The sequence below is a fragment of the Budorcas taxicolor genome, chromosome 3, assembly GCF_023091745.1.
Source record: "Budorcas taxicolor isolate Tak-1 chromosome 3, Takin1.1, whole genome shotgun sequence".
In the NCBI taxonomy this organism is placed as follows: Eukaryota; Metazoa; Chordata; class Mammalia; order Artiodactyla; family Bovidae; genus Budorcas; species Budorcas taxicolor.
In genome coordinates, this window is record NC_068912.1 from 93,264,117 (window position 1) to 93,290,774 (window position 26,658).

The window sequence follows — 26,658 nt, forward strand, 5'->3', positions numbered from 1 at the left end:
GATGGCTGCAGGGTCAGATGCTGAGAGGGAGGCTCTGCCCCCTCCAGGAGCCCCAGAGCCACCCCTGCTTTCAATTTATGAAGACATAGCAATGTCCTGGTTCTGCCCCAGCTGTGTCCCAGCCCAGATCCGCCCCCACCCAGCCTCATAACACGTGGCCTCAGACCAACAGCTCTCCCCAAGGATGGGCCCAGCCTAAAGCCGAGACCCACAGCCTTCCACGTGCCACAGCCCGTCCCGTCTCCTGACCTAGCAGTTCTGTCTCATAAAGCTCCTCTGATGTGGAGATGGAGATGTCTTCACCAGAGCTGCAGGGCCCTTAGAAACCCCCGGGCTAGTCTCCCATTGGACAGGTGAGCCAGCCAGGACTGGGGATGCAGACTCACCTGGGATGTTTCAGTCCAGCTGCCCAGATGGCCCTGGGGTCAGCACTCTCCCCACCCCCTACCCCAAAGCCCATGTGATGAAGAGGAGTTAGATTTTCTATTCCTTTCTGTGTTTGCAAGTTCAATGATAACCAAATAAAGGTATTTTGTTTTTCAAATCTTGTAGGCTTAGTGACCATACCCAAACCAGCATTTCTTTATTGGGTTAATACAGGCAAAGCACAGACTTGCTTGTCTGGGCAGTCTGAGTACAGACGGGGCTGTCCAGGAAGCCGGAATGTAAACAGCCTTGTCTGCATAGCTGGAGTGTAGACAGGTCTGTCTGGGCTGTCAGTGTGTGGACGGGCCTGCCTGCGCAGCCAGAGTGCGGACGAGCCTGTCTTGGTGGCCAGAGCGAGGACAGGCCTGCTTGAACCATTGCATGCAGGAAGCAGAGCACACGCTGGGCTGCCCAGGGGCCTGTCTGGGAACCACGGTGTGGACAGACCACTCTGCTCATAGGCTGGGTTCTACAGGCAGGACCCTGAGGTCAGTCCTCACAAAAGAAACACATTTCTTCAGCCAGCCTGGCTCCCATCTGTGAATGCTTTGCTTTAAGCCGGGGATGTGCCCAAGAAGTTTTCAGACTCTCCTTCTCTTGCTCTCTTCAGCCTCACAGTGTCTCCAGGAGGCTCACGGGGGACACAGAAGACCCTGGCCACACAGCCTGCTCTGGATGCACTTTGGGGAGAAGATACAGCCCCAGGGTTTTGCACCATGGAACCCATGAAGCTGGGGGAGGGGATGAGAGAATCAGGAGGGTAATCAAGTCTTAAATATTCAGTAGAAAGACTGATGCTGAAGCTGAAGCTCCAAATACTTTGGCCACCTGGTGCGAAGAGCCGACTCACTGGAAAAGACCCTGATGCTGGGAAAGACTGAAGGCAGGAGGAGAAGGGGGCAACAGAGAATGAGTTGGTAGGACGGCATCACTGACTCAATAGACATGAGTTTGAGCAAACTCCAGGAGACAGTGAAGGATGGGGAAGCTTGGCGTGTTGCCGTCCATGGGGTCGGCAAGAGTCGGCTGAACAAAAACAGCCACCTGCCTCCCAGGCCCCACTCCTGAACTACCTCCATCTTCCTCCCAGGGTCATAGTCTGAAGAGTCCAGGAAGGGCCCTAGGCTCCCCTTCTCACTATAAGGCTAGAGGCTGTAGAATCCACCTTGGGAGCATCCTTCCTTTCTTAAGGCCTAATAACCTATGACAGATCAAATGTCCAGCTAACTCTTCGCATGGTGTGGCCTGCCTTACTGGCCCCCTTCCTGTAGCTCATCTCTTTGAGCAATGGTGTCTGCTCCATACAGGTCAGGAAGCTGCTCTTTACTGGGCTCAACAGCAGCGTGCTTACACACCTCTAGTGGCGGGGGGCCACCACTTCTGGGGCATGTGATCCACTGTGGGGCAGCTCTGCCTGGCAGATGTTCTTCTTTGCTCTGAGCTGGGGGCTGCCTTCTTCTGGCCCAGCTCTGGCCCCGGTGGTGATGGTGACACACTGGGCTAGTCTGCCACCTCTGGGCAAGCCTGCAGGGACCAAGGCCCTGAGGAGGGTTCTGCTCCAGCTCCCAAGCCTGCCTCCAGCCCCTTTTGCATCCCAGCATCTGCTATGGGACAGACCCCATCAGTCATGCCCACTCAGTGCCCAGGAACTCTGAGCAGCCCAAAGCCTGCAGGTCCTCTGCCTGGATGCTCAGCCCCTCGGGAACACAGAGTGGGCTCACAGGCTTTGTGTGGTGGTCCCGGCCCAACCTGTTGACCCCCACCGAGTTGAGGGGCTGCACGTGCCTCCAGGCCACCTCACCTTCACCTAAACCCTGCGTCCCTGGACTTCTTTCTATGGGATGACTCTGTGGGCCCCCAGAACTGAACTCTGCACTGACTCCTGCTGGTCAGAAGGTGCTGAAGTGCTTGGGTCCTGCCCGGCGGCCAGGCCTGAGCCCAGCACCTGGCAGGAAGCACACACAGACACGGCCACAGGCTGCCAGACAGGGGTAATGCTTTTATATTAGTTTTTCTGTAACAAGAAAAATCAGCTTTGAAGTTTTTATCATTGTTTTTCCTTAAAAAAGAATTAAAAAAAAAAAAAGGCACCCAGAACTCCCCTCAGGCCCAAAGAATAAAAAAGTTCTCTCATCGGTGCAGCTGGGCCCTTTGCTCTTGCTCCACCTAGCCCCACCACCTCCCCCAAGCTCAAGGCCAAGACCTCAGCAGCCTCAGACCTTCCCTCTGGCCTCAGTGGGGCTCATCCAGCAAAGCTGTGTCTGGGCCCGGCCAGGGCCTGGCAGGGAATGACTGCCCCAGCCTTGGGGAGCATGACCGGTGGGCCAAGGCAGCAGTCCTGAAGGTTCTTTTCCCCAAATGGAGAGAAAGGAAGAAAACCCAGTCTGTGAGTTCCAGAGGGTGCAGGCACCTGGCCGCAGACAGCATGGAGATAACTCTGTCTTCTCCAAGGGACAGATGGAGGGGGCAGACAGACAGACGGTGAGCTGGCCATTTCTGGCTGGGGCAAGAGCTGTTGGTGGCAGAGGCCGAGAAGAGCTATTTGCATGTGACTTGTGTGTGTGTGTGTGTGTGTGTGTGTGTGTGTGTGTACATGTGTCCACGGGGCAGGGAGCAGGTACCCATGAGTGCTGGGGCTGGTCAGACCCTTTGCCTCGTCTGTAGGACCCAGGGACTGAGGGCAGCATTGAGTGTGGGGCCGACAGGGGCATGTTTGGAGGACGCTGTGCAGCTGGCTGTGTGTGGGTGTCTGGCTGTGGATGGACTGCAGGAAGGGGTGGGGGGGGGAGACTGGGTCCAGCCTATGTGTGGAGTGGGGCCTGGTGGGCGCTGCGCCGGAAGTGTCTGTGAGCAAGGCAGAGTCGGGGTGCGCAGGGCTCAGGCATGTGCTGTAGAAAGGCTCCAGCGGTCCGTCGTCCTGCAGAACACGCGGGCGAGTCAGGGGAGGCCAAGGCAGACCTGCCCACCAAGCCCAGCTGGGGCCAAAGGGATTAGACTCTGGCAGGGTCAAGCAACTGCAGGCCCGAGGGGAAGTTGCCCTGGGAGTACAGAGCCAGTGCAGGGGGCGCCCCCTGGGAGGTGCTCCTGGGGGCCTGGTATGGACTGGAAACCTCTGGACCCCTTTGGCCTCTCCTGGGGCTGCTGACTGTGGCCAATGTCCTCCAGAGGGGCAGATTCTCTCTACCCTGGGACCCACAGTGCCTTCCCGAGGGCCCCAGCACCCCCACTGAATGGCTAGTGACCCCAGTCACTGACCCCTGGCTCTGCCCGAGGACAATGCATGGAGATAAAGGGCTCCATCTTCACGCCTCTGGGCCCAGGAGTCAAGAAAGGTGACTCCCAAGCACTGCCTCTGGGGTCGCCCTCTATAATCAGGTAGCAAGCCCAGCACACTCACCCCTCTCTCTGTCATCAGCTAGACCCCTGTTCCCTCCTCCCTATGTCCTCGGCAGGATCCTCAACCCCACTCAGACCCCTCTCTGTCTCAGACCCTACTTCAATTCAACATCCTAATAGTGACCAGTGGCCCCTGGATCCCCAGCTCAGCTTACTCTGATATCTCTCCTGACCACACCTCCCCTCCTGGCTACTCCCCACCACCATGCCCACCCTCCAACCTCTTCCCCCAGGAGACCAACCCCGCCCCATCTTCACCCCTTCCCTTTCCAGCCTGAGCCCCAGCATCTGCAAGGCAGCCTCTCTCTTGCCAGCACCCTCAGTTTCCTTGTTCCTTGCCTTCCTGTCTCACACTCCTGGCCAAAACCTCGGCCATGGATGAATCCAACTGGCCATCGTCTCCACACCCACCCTGGTCTGCTGAGTATCTGTTGCACGGAGATACCAGAAGGCATCGGGCAGGTGTGACCTCACATCCAGCCACGAAGCCGCTGACCTGCATGTGACAGTAGCCTCTGGAGAACTGACCCTCCCTCCTGCCCAAGCCAGTCCTTCCTCCTGCTTGCACAGGTGTGGCTACACCCAGCTCTCCTCTCTTATGCCTTTAACTCCTCCCTCAACATGGGCCCCTCCCCATCGGCATTCAAACCAGTTCTGTTGCTTAAAAAGGGCCCAGCGTGAACAGAATCCTGCCTGAGCTTCATGCATCCTTCCCACCACCAGCCTCACTCATCTCTTCACAGTCAAACTTCTCAACAGACTTGTCTATAATCCCTGAACCCTCTCCTTTCCAGCCACTTTCTCCACCCTCTTTGCCCCTGAAACTGCTCCCCACAAGGTCACGGTGACCTCCCTGTAGATAAGTCCAGTGGGTCCGTGGCCATGCTCAGCTCCATCAGTCTCTTTGTTGTGCTCACACAGCTGATTCCTTCCACTTCCTGTACAAGGATGCATAACAGGCATGCATGTGTATATGTGTGTGTGCATATGTGCACACAAGGGCATATGTGCCTGGGGCAGCATGCGTGTATGTACTCACAGGCATGCACACATGAGTATATGCAATGGTGTGCTTGTCCTGCATCTGTGAATACACAGTAAAGTACGTGTGAGTGTGTCTGTGTGTGCACACGTGCGGTGTGTGTTTGAGTGTCTGCTTTGTGCATGTGTGTGCATGCTTCGGTGAGTGTGAGTGTGTGCACGTGGGTGCACTGTGTGCGCGTGTGATGGCCCTCTGTCCTGGGCTGTCTGCAGCTCTGCCTCCCTCCCCTGGTGCTCTGTCCCCTTCCTCCCGCCCCTCCCCTCCAGCTGGCAATCCCCTTCCCTCCTCTCTCCCTGGAGAGCTCCCCCAGCCTCTCGAGGCCTCAGGGACTGTTTCAAGGCCTATGATTCCTGGACCTCCCTCTCCAGCCAGACCTCACTCTGGAGCCCCAGATCCAAATAGCCAGTCCACCCTGGGCAGCTCCCCAGTGCCCTCCAAACTCACCGTTCCCCTCACCAGACCTGCTCCTCCTAGTACTATCATCCACCTGGAATTCCAGGCTAGAACTGGGATCTTGTCTTCTCCCTCACCCCGTGTCCAGCAGGACTAGCTGGGCCCCTCAAGTCTGCACCTCCAGACCTCCTTTCAGGCCCATCTGCTTGTCTGCATCCTCATTGCCCACCTCCAGCATCTCTGGCTTGGGTTGCAGCAGTAGCTTGCTTGTGGGCCCCCATATCCATTCCCTGCTTCCTCCCTCCCAGTTCCTGGGTGTGTCCCATCAGGGATGCATTGCTGTGGATGGAGGCCCTGGCACGGGCCAGCCTCCCGCTGGCATGCTGTCATCCCCAACCTCACACCCAGGGCCTGAGCACACAGAGCTCTAACAGATTTGCAAAATGAACAACGAAGCAGGGGACAGAGGGTGGAGAATGGGCAGAAAGACCCTAGACTGGGGTCAGGGGCAGGAATGTGGTGAAGCAGGCTAGGGCGCCCCACACAGACCACCCACCTGCGTCAGATCCCGTTCTCCCAGTCACTATCGCCTTTCCTCTTCCTCCTCGTCGTCATCGTCCTCCTCCTCCTCTTCCTTCTCCAGCCGGCCCCGGTCCTTGGAAACGTCACCAAACTCAAAGTTGCCCTCTATGTCCAAGACCTGCAGGTGCTTCAGCTTCCGGAAGGCACTCTCCACCACGGAGCCCACGGCCAGCTTGTTAAACCTGTGTAGGGCACCCACGTGAGGTCTGTGCCATTAGCCGAACAGTGTCCCCACAGTGACCCAGCCCAGAAGTGGAGTGGAAGGGACAGGCCCTCCAGGAAGACATGCAGCAAGCACAAAAGAAGGGGGCTTAGGAGTCCAGGCCATCACAGGGAGTTCAAGGTATTCTGTGTGGCTAGTGCAGCGGGGAAGGGTGACCCCGTACAGAGGAGAGAAGGCCTCCGCCGTATATGCTCTTACTATGATCTGAGGGTGGCAGACACAGACAAGTCTTCCCTGCCTGCCCATTGACATTAACCTGGAGGTCTGAGGATGCTCTGTGGCCAGCCTGAAGTCACCTTGGTGCTGGGTGTAGAGGGGCACAGAAAAGGCCAGGGCCACAGTGGGTTGGGGACACATGTTTGGGAAGGGGAAGGCTGGACTCTGATCTCAGGCCCCCTCAATTCTCTGTACCTTAGTCTCCTGCAGGAGCCGAGGCATAGGTCACACTGCACCCTGATGTCACCCAGCCTGAGTCTTCTAGGCCACAAAGCCCCTGGGAGTGCACATGTTGCCTTTCTCTGATCTGTCTGACTTGGAGGGGGATGGTGGGAAGAACCACTCTGGTTCTGCTCTCCTTGGGGAGCCAGGTCCTCTGAATCATCCTAAACCCCCAGAACCCAGTGATGACCTGAACATCTGCTATCCTGGGTCTGAGGCCCAGGCCCAGCCTGTCTGGCTGTGGACACAGCAGTCACCTGTGCTTTCTGGGCCTCAGCTTTCCCAGCTGTAAATTGGGAAGATGCTCTCTGTGGTCCCTTCCTGCCATAGGAACATCAAGAATGCCCACAAGTTCTGCTTTTTAAAGTTTCCAAAGCCCTTTCACAAACCAGTGGACCCCACCAGGCCTGGCCAGGACTGTCTCCACCCTTGAGAGCTAAGGGAACAGGAGCTCACTGGGGCTCTGTTCTGTAACCAGGGCTCTGCTCAATGGAAGCACTGCTTCAAGCACTGACCTCTACCTGTGAGTGGTTCCCATGGGCCCTGATCCCTCTGCTGGAGCTGGGCAGCCCCCTGAAGGGCAGGGGCAGGGCCTCCTACCTGAGAAAAATCCCTTTGAGGTTGGGTGTGGCGTCAAAGGCATTGGCGGGCACAGCACTAATCTTGTTATTCTGCAGGTACAGGTACTCCAGCGACTCTGGGAGCCCCCCGGGGATCTCCGTGAGCTGATTCCCGGCAATGTCGAGCAGCTGCAGGGGTGAGCAGGGCAGATACAGCACTTGACAAGCAAGCTCCCACTGACCCAGAGCATTCTAAATCTCATAACCCTGTGAGGCGGGCTCTATAACTATCCCCATTTCCAGACGGGAAAACAGAGGCTCGGAGAGGTTCAGAGATCCATCGCAGGCCATAGGGCCCGCAGAGGCTGGAAGTTGGGGCTTGTGACTCCGAATCCTTGTTCTAATTGGCATCTAGCCTACCCTGCTCCTTCCATCCGGCCACATGAATTCACGGCCACAGTGCCTGGGTGCTAAAGGCTGTCCTCCTTAACACCCCTGTCACCTCCCTCAGACTAAAGACCCCAGAAGGGCAGGGACTAGGTGTCCTCCAGTCTTTAAATCGCAACCCAACTTTGTCAGATGAGGATAGGGGCGGGGCTGCTCCTTTGTGGATCTCAGGGCCCATGTGGACAGGGGCCAAGGGCCAGGATTCAAGGGCCACAGTGACCCTGGCATGGCAACCAGGCCCCAGGCTGGTCAGTGTCAGACCCACCACAGGCCTAGAGTCCAGGAAGCACGTGGCCAGGGAAATGGTGGTTTTCCCAGGGAGCAGAGCACAGCTGCCGCGGGAAGGAGACCTGGACGTGCCCGGGCCTGGCTCACTGCCTGCACCTCGGGCTGTCAGCACCCTTGCCCTGATACACACCTGTGTAGCCACGGGTGGGCTTCTCTCATCTCAAGCTCCCTCCTTACGCTGACAGGCTGGGGCTCAGGGCCAGGGAACGGGGGGCCATAAATCCAGATTCCAGATGCAGGGAAGCGCACGATTCAGGCACCCTAGGGAGCCTCCCTGTCACCTTCTCCATCAGCAGGGCTCCCTGCTCCCCACTGGGTTCCTTCCACACGGATCCAGGACTTCCTCATTCATTCTAGACCTCCTCAGTGCCCGTGGCCAACAGGGACATGGAATCCCCGAGACACTTCCTCTGTGCTGGGAAGTCAGGCTGGCAGGGGAGATGGTCAAAACACTCTGGCAATGACAGCAGTGGAACGGGGCTGAGATAAGGGGGCCGGGGAGGGGCCCGACCCAGCCCAGTCAGGGTTGGGGGAGCAGCCAACGCAGGTGGGCACTCTGGAGCAGTGAGAGCAGCTGCTTGAACAAAGATCCCACAGGCTGAGGAAGGTCTTCACCAAATACCCGACTCCTGACTGGACTCACCCAGACAGCCATTTAACCTGCCCATTGTTGGTGGCTTCCTGGAGGAGGTGACAACCGAGCTAAGTCCTAGGTATATGATAAGCTCTAGGAGGGCAGTGCGGAGAAGGCAATGGCACCCCACTGCAGTACTCTTGCCTGGAAAATCCCATGGGCGGAGGAGCCTGGTAGGCTGCAGTCCATGGGGTCGTGAAGAGTCAGACATGACTGAGCGACTCCACTTTCACTTTTCACTTTCATGCATTGGAGAAGGCAATGGCAACCCACTACAGTGTTCTTGCCTGGAGAATCCCAGGGATGGGGGAGCCTGGTAGGCTGCCGTCTATGGGGTCGCACAGAGTCGCACACGACTGAAGCAACTTAGCAGCAGCAGCAGCAGCAGCAGGAGGGCAGTGACTCTGGATCTGTCTTATTCCCCTCTAGGTCCTCAGTTCTAGAACTGGGTCTGCATGTGGGGAGGGTTTGGTATCAGCTTGTAGAATGAATGAGTGAGTAGGTGTCACTGGCCTTCCAGCCGAGGGGACAGTATAAACAAAGTCCAGGGCATCTGGGAAACCAAGAAGCTCAGCTGGGAGCAGAGGCAGACCAGGCACTGAAGGTCACAGCCAGGATTCTGGTCTGGGTTCTAAAGGGGAGCCACAGAAGGGTTCTGGGTGGGTATACAGTGAGCATGTTTGGTTTTTTTTATTTTTTCAAGATACCTGCTGATTGCATGTGGAATATAGGAGTGAAATGCTCCTAGGAAGCTGAGGTCCAGGAAGAAATGGGGGTGACTTGATCTTCTGATATGACCAGTAGGATGGAGAGAAGTGGAGAGATGGGGAGGTGTCATGATAGAGAGGGCAGGTTCAGTAACAATGGGCAGTGGGGGTCAGATGGTATGGAAAAGGGGGTGGCAGGGCAGCGTCCACATTTCCTGTGGACACCCAGGTGGGTGTCATCCCCTTCAGCAAGTTAGCCAGTGCAGCAGGAGGAGCAGGTGTGGAGAAGAGGGCAATGGGGCTGGGGCCCCTTAAGAAGTGGCACAAGAGAGGCTGGCACAGGTGGCTGGACCCTGGTGTCTGACACGCAGCCGGGCTCTCTGGGTGGGGGAGACCCTGGCTGCTCCTGGAGGACCAGCCGCCTCCCACCACTCACCCTCGGGGCTCAGCCCCACCTCCCTGCCTCCCACTCTCAGGGCCTCTCCCCTGCACTCCGCTCAGACATCCCCACCCTGACAGCTCCCCTGACAAGCATGTACTGTGTGCCTCCCACAGCCAGGGCCCTGGTCCAGCAGTGAACACAACAGACTAAAACGCCTGCGCCTTGTTCTAGCAGGAAGAGTGGAAAACAAACAAGTAAACAGATGACCTACTGTCGGAGGGAAGAGGTTATAAAGAAAAACAAAGCAGAGGAAGGTGGCAGGCAGTGAAGGAAGACCTCCCAATGAGGGGATATTTGAGCAGAGCCTTGCGAAAAGGCTGAGGACATTTGGGAGAGGGGGGCCTGGTAAAACAGCTGAGCCTCCCAGGTTCCTTAATGAAGTTCCCTTTCAGCCCTTCACTGCGTCAGGAGGCTTCACTTGTAACCAAGGAGGCTTAGTTCACATGGCCACAGAGCCCTCCTGTCTCGGGTGTGGCTACAGGAGCCACAGCCACTGGCCAGTCCCAGAAGCCCCAAGTTCACCCCTCTAGACTCTGCAGCCTGGTGAGGTTAGCCCACCTCAGGCACCTGCCAGCCTCCCCTCCCCCAAGCCCAGCCTTCTCCAGGTACCTATCCTATGCCCACAGGTGGGTGAGCTCCACTTTCTCATGCCACCCGAACTGTCCCTGTCCTTCAGTCCTCCTGGACAATGCCCCCCCCACCTGCAGCCATGACCTCCCCTTGTCCCTACAGGGTTCCTCAAGCCTGTCCCTGCAGGTGGAAAGCTCTGCCTTGCCTGCCAGCTGAACTCTGCCCTGCACTGCTATACCATGAGCCTAGACCCTTGGCATGGCCCAGGCTCCATACCCTAATGCCCAGGCTGCCCAGCAGGCCCTTCTCTAGAGTCCCTGCCCACCTGCTACCTGCTCACCCGGGCCCAGCAGCTAGGTGGGCTCGGGGAGCCCGACCAGTAGTACCCTGAATGGGCACGGCCCTGGCCGCTTACCTGCAGACCGGAGAGGTCGGTCCAGGCACGGGGTCCCAGGGCCCGGTTGCGCAGCCGGTTGCCGGTGAGGTAGAGCTCTCGCAGCTGGGCCATGCCGGCCAGCGCCCCACGCGCCAGGGCGACCAGCTCATTGCGCTTGATCTTCAGCACGTGCACGTTGCGTGGCAGCCCAGGCGGTAGGGTGTGCAGCCGGTTGCCGGAAAGGTCCAGCGAGCGCAGCAGACGCAGCTTGCGGAAGGCGTCGCGGTGCACCTGTGGACTGGTGATGCGGTTGTAGCTGAGGTTGAGCTCCTCCAGGTAGTAGGTGGTGGCAAAGTCGTCGCGGCCGATGCCGGTGATCTGGTTGTGCAGGATCATGAGGGTGCGCACGCGGCGGGGCAGGCCGCTGGGCACGCGCTCCAGCGCGTTGTTGTACAGGTGCACCGTGTGCAGCCGCTTGAGGCCCTGGAAGGCCCGCGGGTGGATGCCCTGCGCGCGCAGCTGGTTGCTGTGCAGCAGCAGGTACTCGAGACTGCGGATGGGGGTCAGCACGTCTGCGTCCACGCTCCGGATGGCGTTCTTCTCCAGGTGCAGCAGCACCAGGCTGCGCGGCAGCCCCGCCGGGACCCGCGACAGGTTGTTGCTGGACAGATCCAGGTACTCCAGGCTGGAGAGCTTCCTGGAGGGAAGCAGGCGATTAGGTCGGTGGGCAGGAGCCCAGGTGGCACTTGTTTCCAACATTACTCCCAAGGGAGGTGGCAGGGGACTTCCCTCTAACTCATCCCAGCTCTGCCACTAGCTGACTGGGGAACTCAGTCCTCTCCCAGCCTCCCAGTAGCTTGACTCAGTGATACACTGGTGTGAGAAGGATCTAGCATGGTTTCTGACACAGGATTTGTTTGAAGACTGACTGTTTAAAGCCTTTTGTCCTTTTAGGCTACCCTGGGCTTGAAAATAGATCTGCCTTCAACAAGAATGCTTGAGTTTCTACTTTGTACCAAGAAGCCAGCCTCTGCAAGCACTTCCTTGCCTTACTAGAATTTGGGCAGGACTTACATAGCGCTATTCTTCGGGACAGAAGTGTCAGTAAAGGCACAAGCCTTAAAGTTCCTTCTCCGAGAAAACTGGCCAGGGGCAGGTGGGCAAGGACCCGGCCAGGTGAGCCCTGGGAGGGGCCTCCTGAGCGCAGAGCTCACACGGCGGCCAGGAAGGGGCTCACCAAAAGGTCTCATTGTCCAGGCCCTCATCAGTCAGGTGGTTGTTCTGCAGGTACAGCTCACGCAGGTTGCTCAGCTCGCTGAAGGCACCTGGTGGGATCTTCTCCAGCTTGTTGTTCTGAGAGATGGGAGGGTGGGAAAGGGGGCATGAGGGATGGCCAAGGGGCAAGGACACAGCCTTGAGATGAGATATGGAGAGGGGTCTGGGGGAGCCATGGGGAGAGGGCCCAGGCCTAAAGGACTCAGTGTGGGGCTGACAGCCAGGTGTCTGGGTCTCTGTCTGCGTCTCTGCAGTGGATTCTGTGCCCCCCAGCTCGTGCCGAGGCCCCGCAGCCTCACGACTGTGCCCATGTGGGCCTGGGCTCTCCCCCTATTTGGGCAGCGCTCCTCCCTGCCCTCTCCCTCCCACCTTGAGGTGCAGTTTGTAGAGGGCGGGTGGCAAGTGCTTGGGCACATGGCGCAGGAAGTTGCTGGACAGGATGAGGATCTCAACATTGCTGGAGCCATTGAACATGCTGTCCGGCAGCCCGGCGTCCGCCAGCTTGTTGTTGTGCAGATACACGGACCTGGGGACGAGGCTCAGGTTCTCTCTCAACCACCCCCACACCAGCTCACCTGGTGAGCCTCCAGACCTTGCTCAGGTTGGGCCTGTGGCCCAGGGCACCCTCTTCCCATCTCAACAACCTCAGACGCCACCAAATCCAGTTCCCCCTACACAGCTGAGGGGACGAAGGAACCACCCTACAAGTTACTGGAAGAAACAAGACTTCCTGATCCCCAGTCCCTGCTTCTCCATAACCTTCAGGGTTCTCACTTGTTCCCCAAGTGTTGCAGCCCTGGAGTCCCTGCCTGTCCACACAGCTGGCTCTGAGCTCTGTGGGACCTCTCGAGAATGGAGCCTGTCCCTGTCACCTCTTTGTCCCCAGTGCCCAGCACAGGATCTGGGTTCAGAGGAGGTGACCCCTCATTCATTCAGCAAGCATACAGTAAGTGTCCCTATGTGCCAGGACTGTTCCAGATCCTAAAGATACAGCAGTGGACAGAACCAACAAGTCCCTGCCCTCATGGAGCTAACATGCTACAAGGAGAGAAGACAACGAATAAGAGAAGTCCATAGGCAACACAGTTCCTTCTTGCTGTATGGCCTCTCTTGGGCCTCAGTCTCCTCATCTGTGGGACAGAGCGATACACAGTAGCACTGGCTTCTCCGGGGAGTGAAGAGAATCGAGGCATCAGATTCAGGGACAGAGTGGCACCTGAGGCTGTCAGCACCTTCTCCTCCCCAGCACCCCACCCCCCACCCCCGCTCACATACCTGTGCTATGAGGCCTCACCCAGAGCAGCTCTCAGCAAGGGCAGCTCTGCCTATTGGAAGAGGCTTCCCTTCCCAGGGGCTAAGCAAGGAGGGAAATACCCTCACCTGCCCCCCACAGTTCCCCGGACACCACCCTCTGTCCTCACCTCTGGACTGACTCCTTCTACTCCTTTAGCGGTCAGCCCTCCAGACCCTGTGCCCCTGCAGCCCTGGGTGTCTGTCACCTCAGCCCTGAGCATGGGGCATCATGCACTGTCCATCCCTCTTCTCTGGGTTGCCTGTACCCTACTCAGGGCCTGCAGCCTCTGCCTCAGCTTCCCCCCTTTCCCCAACCTAAGCCCAGGGTCCCCCTCTGACCTCTGACCTCAAGTTTGGCTTCTGACCAAAGGTGAGCCCGTAGATCTTAGTGAGATAGTTGGCAGCGAAGTCCACACTGATCAGGGCATTTGGCAGGAAGCGGGGTGCCAAGGTCAGCTGGAAAGGGAAGAGTTGGGGTAGAAAGACCAGTGGAGGGTGAGAGGCCAGCAGGGAGTCACACTGCCTGCTGCTCATCTGAGCCCCTTCAGTTTGTCTCCTCTCTGCGACTAGAGCCATCTTTCTAAAGTTCCCAATAACAAAACCAGAACCTCCATGGCTCCCCATAGTCCTGAGCTTGACATTTAAATCTCTCCATCTTGTCCCCTGCCCAGCCCATTCTCCTGGCCTCGCCCCTCACTGCCCCCTGACCCTGGCCCTCTGTGCAGGCACAGTGAGCACCCATGTTTCTCCAGCCCCAGTCCACGGTATCCACCCTTCATTTATTCGACAGTACTCCCTGAAATCCGCAATATGCAGGCAGAGTTCCAGGCCCTGGACACGTCCTAGGGAACAAGACACAGATCCCTGCCCACACCACCCACACCAGAAGCTTACATCCTAGTGGAGAAGATGATACACAAGGAATAAAAGCTTCGAGAGTCATCACTGCTGTGCTGGGAATTCAAACAGACTGAAGACAATGAACGACTTTGTGGGGTGCTTGGAGAAGAGATGACGGCACTCTAAATGCCATCTGTGGGGGAGACCACCCACACAGCAAGGACAGTGAGTAGAGGCCCCTGTCGGGGGGATCTGCCAGGTTCTGGGGGTGAGAGCCAGTGGGGAGATGAGTTAAGAAAGCCAGGAGGGCCAGGGACACAGGTCAGCAGGCCTCAAGGAGACGTGTGGGTTTCTTCCTGGGCAGAGGGGGAAGCCGTTGGGAGGGTTTTAAGTGGGGAGGGGACAGTATAGAGCTAGAGTGGGGCAAGATTTTGAAAAACCCCTCTGGCTGCTCTGAGGAGAAGGGCCACAGATGAGAAGGGTCCTATGCTGGTGGGCAGGGCAGGGGTTGGGGAGCTGTAGAGAGAGCAGACGTGGGTGAGCCAAGCACTCCTGGATTCATGACCAGTGCCATTGCAGGTGGTTGGAGATGCCCCTTCCAGGGATGGGGAGCGGGTAGTTCTATTTCCATCAAACATCCAGGGAAGATGCTGAGGAGGCAGGTGGATCTTTGAGTCTCACATGGGGGTAGGGGAAAGCCTGGAGACTGCCTCTGGACATGGCCTTGATGTAGATGGGTGTTGTAGACCAAGGAGGAGATAGTCACCTTAGGAGTGTAGAGAGAAGGGCCAGGACAGAGCCCTGGGACAGGCCGAATATTGCGAGGCTGAGAGCCTTTTACCTTCACTCCTGCTGTCCCTTTTACTGCAGTGCCCTCCCCCTTGAGGCCTCTGGTTGCAATCCCATTACCCTTCATGGCTCTTCAAATGCTGTCCCTCCAGGAAGCCCTCCAATGCCCCCTCCCTGTGGGGATGAGCTCTCACCCCACTACACCGATGTAGGCCTTGGCCTCAGTCATCATCTGACCACTCTGAAGCCCTGTGTTAAAATGCAGGGTCTGGACTGTGTCTGAGCACCAGTAGGAACCCAGCAGCTGGCCCAAAAGAGGCCCTGGTGAAAGTTCCCTGAGCTCAGCCCCAGACACCCTGCCCTGCTGCGGGCCCCTCACCTTGTTATTGGCCAGGTACAGGTAATTGAGGTTGGTCAGATGCTCAAATGCCTCCTCCGGGAGCCCTTCAAAGGACAGGCATCGGTCAGAGCCCTGGATGAAGGAGACGCTACAGGGGAGCACGTGAGCACTGACCACCCCACACCCACCCCGCCTGCCAGGACAGGGAGGCACTGCCTGGGGCACATGCGGCTCTGACCCTACCCAGCCAGTCCCAACAGGCCTGCTCAGTGCCACCCCACCCCCAACCCTGCTCTCAGAGGCTCAGGCTCAGAAGAGCAGATGGCAAGTGTCCGCTGATAGATGGCTGATCCTTCACGTTCTCAGGGCAGCCTGGGTGGGAATGGGCACCCAAAAGATCAGGCCACAGGGCAGAGGACCTGCCAAGAAGGAGTGTGCCCCTGGGGACAGCTCCAGAGGGTCAGAGAGAATCCTCACACCCAGCCCCAGGCAGGGTAGGGCAGGGCGATGTCTTCTGAGCCCCCTCTCACCCCCGCCCTACACCTGGCCCTCTCCTGCCCCATCTGGCAGATGTGCTATCAGAAGCCAGCTGTCACCGGGAGCCCAGCCAGGCTGGCCCTTCTCCAGTCCTGAGGTCGGCCTCTGACACTTGGTTCTGAGCTCCCAGACCCTCAGATGCTGGGACTCACCCAAGTATCTAACAAGAGGGAACAGTTACATAAACTGCGCGGCATCCCTCTGTGGAATACCCTGTGTCAAATGATGGCTGTGGAGAGTTTTCAGCAACATGAGAAATGCTGCTGAGCTAACTGCTTAGTGAAACAAAGCAATTATAACAGTTATAGTATCGATACTATAAGTACAGCTATGAATTAAAAACACAAAGAAAAAGGACTGGATTGGATTGTGGTGATGGCTGTACAACATATAAACTTATAAAAACTCATCAGATTATACCTTTAAGTTGGATAAACTTCATGGTGTATAAATTATGTTTTTTTTAATGGAAAGAAATATACCAAAATGTCAATAGTGATGAACTTCACGTGGCTCAGCTGATAAAGAATCTGCCTGAAATGCAGGAGACCTGGGTTCGATCCCTGGGTAGAGAAGATCCCCTGGAGAAGGGAAAGGCTGCCCACTCCAGTATTCTGGTCTGGAGAATTCCATGGACTGTATAGTCCATGGAGTTGCAGAGTCAGACACAACTGAGCGACCTTCACTTTCACTTTTCAGATGGCAGTGGCAGGATAATGAGTGGGTTTTTTTGTATTCTAACTTCTGTATTTCCAAAATTTCTACTCTAATTAAAAACTATTTTCATCATCAGAAAAAAAAAACTTTTAAAATTTCAGGATTCTACACGCTTTGATTCTAAAGGCTTTCTGTGATTCCTCAGACACTGGAGTCTGAGCTGCTCTGAAGCCTCTCCTTTGATCAGACTCCCCGGTCTCAGAAACACCCAGCGGTGGCTGTTAGGCAACCACAGGGAGCACCTGCCGTGGATCTGGAGGGCAGACCATCCCAGGCCTGCTCTTCCCCACATGCCAGGGTCTGCAGGGCGGGCCTTTCCCCATAGGCACCTAGGTTCCTGTCTGGGGTCCCAACCCCCAGCCCTGGGCGATCCCTCACCTCGGGAAGTCAGGCGGTTGTTCTGGAGGTTCAGCGTCTCCAGCCGATGCAGTCGGGAGAGCTCCCTGGGGTAGATCTTCTCCAGCTGGTTGTTCTAGGGGGGAGACATGGGGATGGTGAGGAGGCAACACAAGGGGGTGCCCAGGGCTCCTGCCCCATTAGAAGCCTGCACCCACCTCAGTCCATTCCCAGGAGCCAGTTCCTCTGTTGGGCCCCTCCGTTGGGATTCTGCCCCATGGTGGACAGACCCTGGGGACTGGCTCTGAGCCATGCCCAGGTGCAGGTGTTGCAGGCACAGCAGTAACCACAGCAGAGGTGTGGCCCCCCTTCTAAGAGTGCAGGCGTACACACACACACACACACACACAGATATCCACAGGCAGTTCAAACTTAGAATGCTGTCTTCCCTCCAGAACTGTTCCCACTTAGTGACAAGTGTCCCCAGCCCATTCCCCCCTTCCCCAAGCCAGAAACCCACCTTTGGTTCCTGGCCCAGGGGACCCCACTTCCCCTTGGGATGCTTTAAAACCTGGGTCAGGTAGCACCTCCTCCAGAAGCCTTCCTGGGTTGGACTGGGGGCTGGACTAGGAGCTGCTCTGGCCTCACAGCACCAGTCCTTCAACCTCTGTCTGCTCTTTCTACCTGTTTAGGTCTCTGTCTCCCAGGTAGACAGTGAGCACCTCACAGGCAATATATGTTTGAGACCGCCCTACTTGCCCAGCAGCCCACACAGGACCAGAAGCATAGCGCTGGTTCACAGGAGCTTCTTGGTGGATGAACCTACAGTGAGGCCTGTCCTCAGCGTGTCTCCTACCCTCAGGGTCTCTTGGTCTTGGGCTCCCACCACCGCCAGTGGAGACCCATGGGGGCTGTGTGACCATGGGCCGGTCACTGTCCTTCTCTGGGCCTGGTCTCCTCTGGAAACAGGTGCGGCAGCCCCTCCCTGTCCCTCAGGGCTACATGAAGGTGATTACGGGGGCATCAGTGCCTCCAGAGTTCTCATCTGGAACGCTGTGTCCCACTTCGGGAGGTTCTAAAATCTAGACTGGGCCTCAGCTGGGGACAGCACTGGACCCCCCGAGCCCCCAAGGTCCTCCTCGGGGGTCTGCTGTGTGTTCACTTTCCTGGTCCCTAACGGTGTCTGAGGTACCCTGTCTTCCCAGAGGGTCAGCTGAGGGCAGGTCTGTGTCGGAGCTCAGACAGGTCCGGACTCTACAGACAGCCTCAGCCCAGACTCCTCCCACGAGACAAAGCAGGTCATAACATCACAGTGCTCTGTGCCCGGGATGTCAGAGCCGGGATGCCCCTGGTGGAGGCATCCTTTTGTCTGACCTGCCCTAGTGCCCTGCGTCTGGAGGGTGGGAGGCCATGGGCAAGGACTGTGGTGGGGGTGGGGTGGTTCCAGGATGGGAGCCACCATGTGCGGGGCAGCCCCCGGTGACCCTGACCATTGGCACAGCGTCCCAACCTCACCTGCAAGGACAGGTGGTTGGTGTGCTCAGGCAAGTCCTCCGGGAACTCACGCAGGTCGATGCCGCCGCAGTCCACGACCCCCTCCTGGGAGCAGGCGCAGTCTCGAGGGCAGCCGATGGTGGCTGGGCCGCGCCCCGGCTCCTCAGGGCTCAGGACTAGCACCGGCTCCTCCTCCGAGAATTCATTCTCTTCGGGGCTCAGGCTGCGGGCGCCGCTTCGGCCAAACCCTGGGGCCCTCACAGCGAGCACCACTCCCAGCTGCCGCGGCAACAGCAGCAGGAGCAGCAGCGCCCAGCCCTGGGCCATGGTACCTGCAGGAGGGGTCAATTCAGACTCACCCAGAGGCCGGGGCTGACTTAACCTATCAGGGAGCGCAGCCAAGGGACTAGGGCCCATGGAAGTCATGCTGGGGCCTTCCACGCCACAGGGCAGAGCCCCTCTCGACCCTGTCCTCTGCACACACCAGCTCTGCTGGCTGCCGCCCTCCCATCCGCACCCCCTTATCAGCGCTGCCCTCTGGCGGCTGGGGAGGGGGATGCAAGTTTGGGAGTTGGGGGCAGGTGAGCTGAATCCCTGTCCTTAAGCAGATCTGCAAAACCTCCCAGAACCCTCTCTGGGCCTGGCCTCAAGAGATCTGTACCCTCATTTCACAGAAAGGAAAGCTGAGGCCTGGGAAGAGTTTGGACTTGCAGGGCTTGGCTTGGACTTGGCTGAGCTCTCACTATCCTGGCACAGGCAGTGCTGGGAGGGGCCTGTCCTTGGTTGAGCAGCCACAGGTCACGGTGGGCCAGCAACAGGTCTGGGACACCACAGGTCTGAGGTGTCTTAGCACCTGAGATTGCCATTCCAGGATCTTCAGGACATGGCCCTGCCTCTCCTCCAGCTCCCACACTCACCTGCCCTGCTTATTGTCTGTTTCGTGTTCCTCCCTCCAGGCCTTCGCATGTGCTGTTCCTTCTGCCCAGAACCGCCCCCTTGCCTCTTGTGCAATCAGCAGTTTCTCCAAGAACTAACGCCAGTGTTAGGTCCCCTGGCATATGAGATGCCGCAGGCCTCTGTATCACTTTGTTCCCCCAGGGCTTGGCATGAGTTGAAAATGTGATGTTTTGTGTTTCTTCCACACAGGGCTGTGAGCCATTCCCTGTCCCTGCATGCTGTGCACAGAGTAGCCATTAGTGAATGGAGCTGCTACTGCCTGAATAACCCTCAAGTCCTGTCTCTGGTGTTTGCACCCTCGGCTGCCCTCACCAGCACCTGCAGTGCTCATGTGATCAACGGCCACCTGCAAGAGACCTCTCCCCAGCATGGTCCCTTCAGGCAACAAGGAGCAGGTAGAGGGATGGCCTTGGGCCACTGAGGAAGATGCTGGGGCTCCATCATCAAGGCAGCCATGGGCATGGCTTAGCTCTAGGCTGGTCCCTGGATTTCCCTTTAAGAGACTCACTTAGCAAACATCTCTGGGGTGTGGTAAGTTGGGACAAGCAGTAGCTCTGGTACACAGACTCTGGGGTTAGGTCCCTTTTGCTGTTTGGTGGCACTGACCTTGCTGAGCCTGTTTCCTCACCTTACAATGCAGATAACAGATCTAACCTCAGAACTCCTGGAGGGAGTCAGCAAGAGAGCAGATGCAAAGCCCCCGGCACCCACTGGATGATGAGGCTGCTCTCACTATTGTGATGCTTACCAACGCAGGTACATGACAGGCGTCCAAGCCTGGGTGCACCCACTCTGCAGCCTGAGCATCTCTTCCCACCATGAGCCCAGGGATCACAGCCCAGTGGTTAGAAAGCTCTGATGAGATGCTGGGTCTGGGAGGGTTGAGCAAACGGGGAGCTTGATGATGATACTGATGTCTGGTTAAGCAGGCATGCTCTGAGCCAGAGAGATGGGGCTGTGAGCTCTGCTCTGGTCCTCATCAGTCCTGTGACTCTGGGCAAGCTTTGCCACCCTCTAAATCTCACATTCCTCCCCGTCCAACCGGGTGGCACAGAGCTCTCCTGTTGGAGAGACTGTGAGAGTCAGTGGGATGCATGTACTGCACACAGTAAGTGCTCAATAAATGTTCGCTCCCTGCTGATTAGCTCCACCACTAATATCCAATCCATGGGCACCATTGATGTCCCAACCACAACACTGTCGGCTTCAGAACCCCCCTGCTTCTTCCCCTTCCAGTGCATAACTCCTGACTGTGCCTTTCTGGTCCAGTGCTAGGCCCACCTCCTCACTGGAGATTTGCACATTCCATTCTTCAGCGAATTCTGCTGCCCCATGGCTGCTGCAGTATTTCAGATACTGCTTTGCCTCACTCGTTGGCTCAGCCAGCTCTCGAAGGTGAGGCCCCATCTAGCCCTGTGCTAGGCCTGGGGGATACAGGTAAAGCAGATAAGGTCCCTGCCCTTAGTCTCCAAGAGGCAGCAGACCCCAGTAAAATAACCACTGCCCACCAGCCTACGTGAGCCCTGTAAAAGGGGCATAAGGCCCCAGAAAGAAAGCTGTGAGGAGGGAGAAGAGGGCCGGCAGCCAGACTAGCTTGACCCCATAGGTAGGTCCACAAGGCCTCGGCAGACTCAGGCCCCTGAGGCAGCAGAGAACCAGGGGGCCCAAGCACACACGGCTCCCAGGCTCCATCAGCAGCAGTGATGGATGCATGCTACAGCCTGGCCCTGCCTGCCCTACCACACCCCTCTGCCTCGTGCCCTGACCAAATGGGCAATAAATCCTTGGCCAGCCTACTGATCGTCATTCCCAGGGCACGTTATAACCCTCCAGCTATCTCAACAGCTTCCAGCCCCTGGAGCCACCTGCGTCTCCCTAGCCTGCCCGCCCGCCTGTTGGACCGCAGTGCAGATCCAAACTCTGGGAGGTGAAGTCTGGGCGCAGGCCCAGGCCCCAGATTCAGTCAAGGCAGGAGGCCAAGAAGAAGGATCCTCCCCACAAATCTTATACACTCACTAGGCCAGCTAGTTCTCCTCCTTCACCTTCAGTTTTGCATCTGTAAGGATATGTACACTGTATCTATACAAATATTTAATTTATATTAACATATAAACCAGATTGAAAATGTTATCACCACTACACTATAGATAAGCAGCTGAGGCCCAACGGGGTTGGCCAATACAACACAACTGTTAAGTGGCAAGGCCAAGTTCCCAGCCTGGGTCTTAACCACAAAACCATGGAGCATTTCCCTGGGCCAAGCACAGCTGGGCACTGAGGACCCAAACAAGTGACTCAGGTATGGCTGCTGCCCTTAAAATCCTCACATAGCTACTGCTCAATATGGTGGCTGCATGTGGCTATCAGCACTTGAAATGTGGCTACACTAAATTGAGAAGTGCTATAAGTATAAAATGTAGTATATATAGATTTCAAATAGTACAAAAAATGTAAAATATCTCATTTATTTTTTATAGTATTATATGACAATATTTGCATATTTTGAGCTAAATTATTAAAAATTTGCCTGTTTCTATCATATATTAATGCATATATATATGGAAGCTAGAAAGATGGTACTGATGAACCTATTTGCAGGATAGTAGTGGAGAGTCCCTTGGACTGCAAGGAGATCCAACCAGTCCATCCTAAAGGAGATCAGTCCTGGGTGTTCATTGGAAGGACTGATGTTGAAGCTGAAACTCCAATACTTTGGCCACCTGATGCAAAGAGCTGACTCATTGGAAAAGACCCTGATGCTGGGAAAGATAGAGGGCGGAAGGAGAAGGGGACGACAGAGGATGAGAGGATTGGATGGCATTATTGACTCAATGGACATGGGTTTTGGTGTGCTTCGGGAGTTGGGAGGCCTGACATGCTGCGGTTCATGGGGTCGCAAAGAGTCGGACACGACTGAGCAACTGAACTGAACTGAATTGAATGGAGATGCAGACATAGAGAACAAACTTGTGGACACTGTGGGGGAAGGAGAGGATGGGATGAATAGAGAGAGTAGCACTGAAACATATACAATATCATATGTAAAATAGATAGCTGGGTGGGAAGTTGCTATATGACACAGGGACCTCAAACCCAGTGCTCTGTGACTACCTAGAGGGGTGGGACACGGTGGAAGGTGGGAGGGAGGTTCAAGGAGGGCACATATTTATAACTATGGCTAATTTATGTTATAACTATGGCATATTTATAACTATGTTGCTATATGGCAGAAACTAATACAATATTGTAAAGCAATTATCCTCCAGTTAAAAATAAATTAATTTTTTAAAAAATGCTTTACCTGCTTCATTTTACTCTTTTTAACATGACTTCTAGAAAATTTTATGTCACTCACATGGCTTACATTGATGGTTCTCATATTTCTGTTGGTCAGTGCTGGTCTAGACATTTTGTGTAAATTGCGTATTATAATACCAGTGTCACCAGAGGTGTGATAGAGGGAACCTAGAGTCCACAGGGGCCCAGAGGAGGCCTAAGTATATCCAAAGCCAAGAAGACTCCAAGAAAAAGCAATGCTTTATCTAGCCACGAAGGATGACTATCAGACAAAAGGAAATGGGTGATACAAGCAAGGGGATCTGTGTGTGCAAAGGCCCTGGGGCAAGAGCACTCACGTGACCTCTGCAAAGCTCACTAGAGTATCTGTCGGGTTTGGAGGACGGAGCAGTGGCCATGGTCCAAGCCAAGAAAAAAGTCAAAAGCCTTATCTTTGGAGAGATAAGAGGTTGTTGAAGAACTGGAGTGTGGCATAGGCAGGCTTATGGAGGGACCAGTGGGGAGCTCCTAGAGGCTGTGCAGTGCGGCATGGAAGGGATAATAAGACTGGTCTAGGCGGAGGGAGCTGCTGAGCTGCAGGATGGAGAGGAAGAGGCGGTTTCAAGGGAGTGGGAGGAGGAACAGACAGGGCTTGGAGAGTGGTGGCCCCAGTTCCATGTCCCCCTTCTTCCAGCTTGGCCAGCCACCCTGAGGGCCTTGGGATCCTGGGTAGCTCCAGTTCCATCACCTCATTTGCTTGTGACTTTGGTGACATCATCGACCCATCTGAGTCTCAATTTTTTTGTTTTGTTTCTCTAAGAATGTGGAGCAAGATAAGCCCCCAAGTCCCTTCTTTGTGCTGAGCCATGTTGGACCTGTGTGTGGAAGAACAGTTTTTCAAGGCTTTGGAAGTCCCCAGAGTGAGCAGTCCTTATGAGCAGAGCTCACACTGTTAGGCGAGAGGGACAGTTCAGTCTGTGGGAGTTGTTCCAATTTGAATTGCTGTGTGAACCTGGATGAGTCGCTTCAGTGCTCTGAGCCTCTGTTTACTAGTCTAGGCAATGAGATAAGAGCTCCTCATACGGAGTCAATGAAAAGACGTGGCCAGCTGATGCTGGAATCCAGCGAGTGCAACATACTTGGGGTTACTGTTACTGTGGAAATAGCTGGAACCCACTGTCACCCACCAACCCCTGCCCCCCGGGAACCAAACCTTAAGGCCCAGAACCGCTTAAATGAGGGGTTAAGGCAGGACTAGAAGAAGGAGAGTGAAGGGAGATCCAAATCAGGAGGTCAATCCTCAGCCCCCAGCACCTCCTCCCTCCTCCACTGAAATTCAGTAAAGATTTGCTGAGCATCTGCCCTGTGATGGGCCTCCAACGCTGTATCTTACTGACTACAACAGAAATCCCAAGACTAAGAATTAGTCTTCCTACTTTGCAGAGGAGAAAACTAAAGCAGGCTCCCACAGTTGCCCATTCCCAGCAAGCAGCTACTCTGATTCTTTTGCCTTGGGAAGCCGCTCCTGCTGGGTTAGGGAGTTTCGTGATGTTCCCGCAGCACCCTTCAGGGCTCAGCTGAGCTTTCCCTGACTCCCTAGGCAAGGAGCAGGTGCTCAGGAAATGTTTGCTGAATGAAGGAATGTATTTGTGAAAGGCAGACTTGGAAAGATCTACAATATTATTATCTGGTCTGATTCCCTCAGTTTACTCATTAGTATTTTAAAGGCAAGGCCAGGATTAGATTTCGTGTCTTCTGATTCCTGCTCAGAGCCTTGGGCTGGTCCTGAAGACTGAGCAGAGATTCTCCTGGTGGACAAAGGGAAGGAAAAGGCACTCAAGGCTGAAGGCAAGCCATGAGCAAAGGCACAATGTGGGGAGGGTAAAGAGGGAGGTGTGTTTAAGGAAGGGTAAACAGGGAAGGAAAAGTCAAGTTTCCAAGGGCATCAGGCACTCTGCTAAGGGGTTGCTGACAGGGAGCTATCAAGGGTTCTAAGCAGATCATGGTCAGAGCTCTTATGCAGGACTTTACCAGGCCTAAAGGTGCAACCATTAAGTCACCCCTGTCCCAAGATTCAGATAGAAGGGACAAAGATGCTCCCTCAAGATTTCATGAAAGCATTCATGTGAATATGACATTTCTTAACTTGAATAGGCTGGCCCTGGACCCTAAAAGGGGACATGACCTTCCAGGGGCTCCCAGTGGGGCCTTCTGTAGCTGGGTTGACCACAGCATCACTTTCCCGGACCAGCTTGAAGTCCAAGGGTAGACGCTCCAGTTTGTGTGGCCCTCCATCTTTCCAAGATGCTCTGCAAGGTGCAGGGTGAGCATCCTTCTGGGCATCCCGGACTCGAATCCGGACGATCACTGCCGCAAGCACGCTTGCGTCTGCTCCTCTCCTGAACTTCAGGCTGCAGCTACCACCCATCCGCAGCCTCAGCCCCAGCCCCGGAGGCCACCAGCAGCTCGCCGCCGCCCCCTCTTCCACCTGACGGCGCATCAGGTATTCTAATGCCGGAACGCATCCCCCGCCCAGGCCAGCCTGGAGGTTTAAGGACCTGCAGCCTGGGAGCTTTGAGCGCCTTCGCTGGGGCGCGCCGGCCTCGCCCCGGACCCTGCACTCCGCCGCCATCCCCCAACCCCCTTCTCAGTCCCGCTGTCCCAGCGGGGAGGCAGCCGGATAGACAGATAGACACCAGGGCCCCAGCTGAGAGCTCTGGCTCAGAGCGACTGCGCGGCGCGGGGCTGAGGAGCCAAGCCCAGAGCGGCCTGGGACAGGGACGCGCGGCTCCGCCTCACCTGTCCGCGCGTCCTGGGAGCAGATCTCTGCCCCGCTTCAGGCCTCAGTTTCTCTGTCTGTAAGGGGTCGAAGAGTGGGCTACCTGGGATGATCTGACCTGGATAGACACGGGCATACTCAGCGACCAGGCTGCAGGTACAGGGCTCCTCTACCCTCCCCGGTTCCACCTGCCCTCTACGTTCCCTGTCGCCTGCCCGCGTCCTTCCACTCCCCCCTCCCATCCGCCCGCAGATTCTTTCCAGATGTGCGCAGCGGGAGGGGCCGGGGCTGGGACCGGCCTCCCGTCGGAGATGAGAACAGGCCCCTGCCGGGTCGGGATCGCGGAGGGTCGCGCCCCCTGAGGCAGATCTCTTCGGCTGCGCCCTCCGGGTAGGGCTCTCACTGAGGGGGCGAGATGCGCGGCCCCTCCGGGCCAGCTGCTGGGGCCGTCATACCAGGGCGGGAAGTCCGAGTCCGCTGCCCAGCCAGGTCCCGGCCCTCGCCCACCCGGCCGCCTGCGCCCGGTACCTGCTGCGCCCCGCCGGCCGACCGCGCTCTCCCGAGTCTCGGCTGCGCTCCGCGGGCGTGGGCTCCTTCCATTCAAGTCGAGCCTTGCGCTCGGCGACCGACGCAAGTTTTGTTGTGGGTTCTCTCCTCCCCGCCTCTCCCCCGCCCCCACCCCCCCGCGTGCATCTGCTGGACGCCGGCCCCCTCCGGACACAGGCGTAGGGTCCCGGCAGGCGCGGGCAGGGGAGGGCCTGCCCCTCCCGGCGTTGGACCGGGCTGAGCCCCACTTCCCCCGGAGGAAGAGACCCCTCACCCTCCTCCGCCCTGGCGGGGCCGCCGTACCACGCCCCCACCCCTCCTAGGAGACGGGGAAGGCGGGGTGCCTAGCCTGCGACGCTTCCTAGTTCCCAGCTTTCCCAAGTGGAACCGGACCCCCTCCAGGCCCCAGCACCTGAAGGGCGGGCGGGAGAGCGGGCCTCTTCCACCAAGTGCGTCTGAGTTCTAAATCCCTGCGGGGAGAGGATTTTGCAACCGCTCCAAGCAAGAGTACCTTTCCGTTCACTCTCCTACCTTGGGGTCTTGGGCCGTGGCTAACTGGGCAGCGAGCCAAGACACTGCTGTGCCCCTTCCCGGAAAAGTCCCCCCCCCCCCCGCACCCTCCACCCCTACACCTTGGCCCTGCGCCCACAGCCTGGTGAGCCTTGAAGGACGATAAATTGGGCTGAGAGTAGGGTGCATAGGAATCCCAGTCGCAGAGAGACTAAGGGGGTGAGCCGTGAGCCCTCATGGCACCATAGTGCTCCCAGGAGCTGAAGACGTTTCCAAGTCAAGGAGTATTAACTACTAGCAGCTGAAGCAACATTGTTTGGCGCCAGGGTCTTTGGCGGTGGAACACGATCGGGCTAGGTTAGGTGGTACTTGGCACTTCCACTGCCTAACAAGGCTCTCACCCATACCTGCCCTGGCCTGTGGCAGAGCACCCACAGCTACCTTA

The 26,658-nt window shown here is 56.7% G+C and overlaps 1 protein-coding gene and 1 pseudogene across 2 annotated transcripts; both read right to left on the reverse strand.

Annotated features, from left to right (window-relative positions):
• Window positions 1-581: 581 nt before the first annotated feature.
• On the reverse strand, window positions 582-25,804 carry PODN (podocan). 2 transcript variants are annotated; one of them, XM_052636707.1, is made up of 12 exons: window positions 25,686-25,733; window positions 25,178-25,275; window positions 18,167-18,477; window positions 16,694-16,787; window positions 15,101-15,165; window positions 13,439-13,548; window positions 12,169-12,325; window positions 11,762-11,877; window positions 10,564-11,221; window positions 7,101-7,249; window positions 5,814-6,021; window positions 582-3,343 (listed from the first exon to the last, which is right to left on the reverse strand). In XM_052636707.1, exons 3-11 carry the CDS (start codon window positions 18,470-18,472, stop codon window positions 5,841-5,843), a joined length of 1,836 nt encoding a protein of 611 aa, XP_052492667.1. In that variant the 5' UTR covers window positions 18,473-18,477; window positions 25,178-25,275; window positions 25,686-25,733; the 3' UTR covers window positions 582-3,343; window positions 5,814-5,840. The 2 variants fall into 2 exon arrangements, with proteins under 2 accessions (XP_052492667.1, XP_052492666.1); XM_052636706.1 differs by lacking the exon at window positions 25,178-25,275 and having other exon boundaries at window positions 25,686-25,804.
• The window catches only part of LOC128045607 (sterol carrier protein 2-like), a 49,504-nt pseudogene continuing 48,452 nt past the window's right edge, over window positions 25,607-26,658 (reverse strand).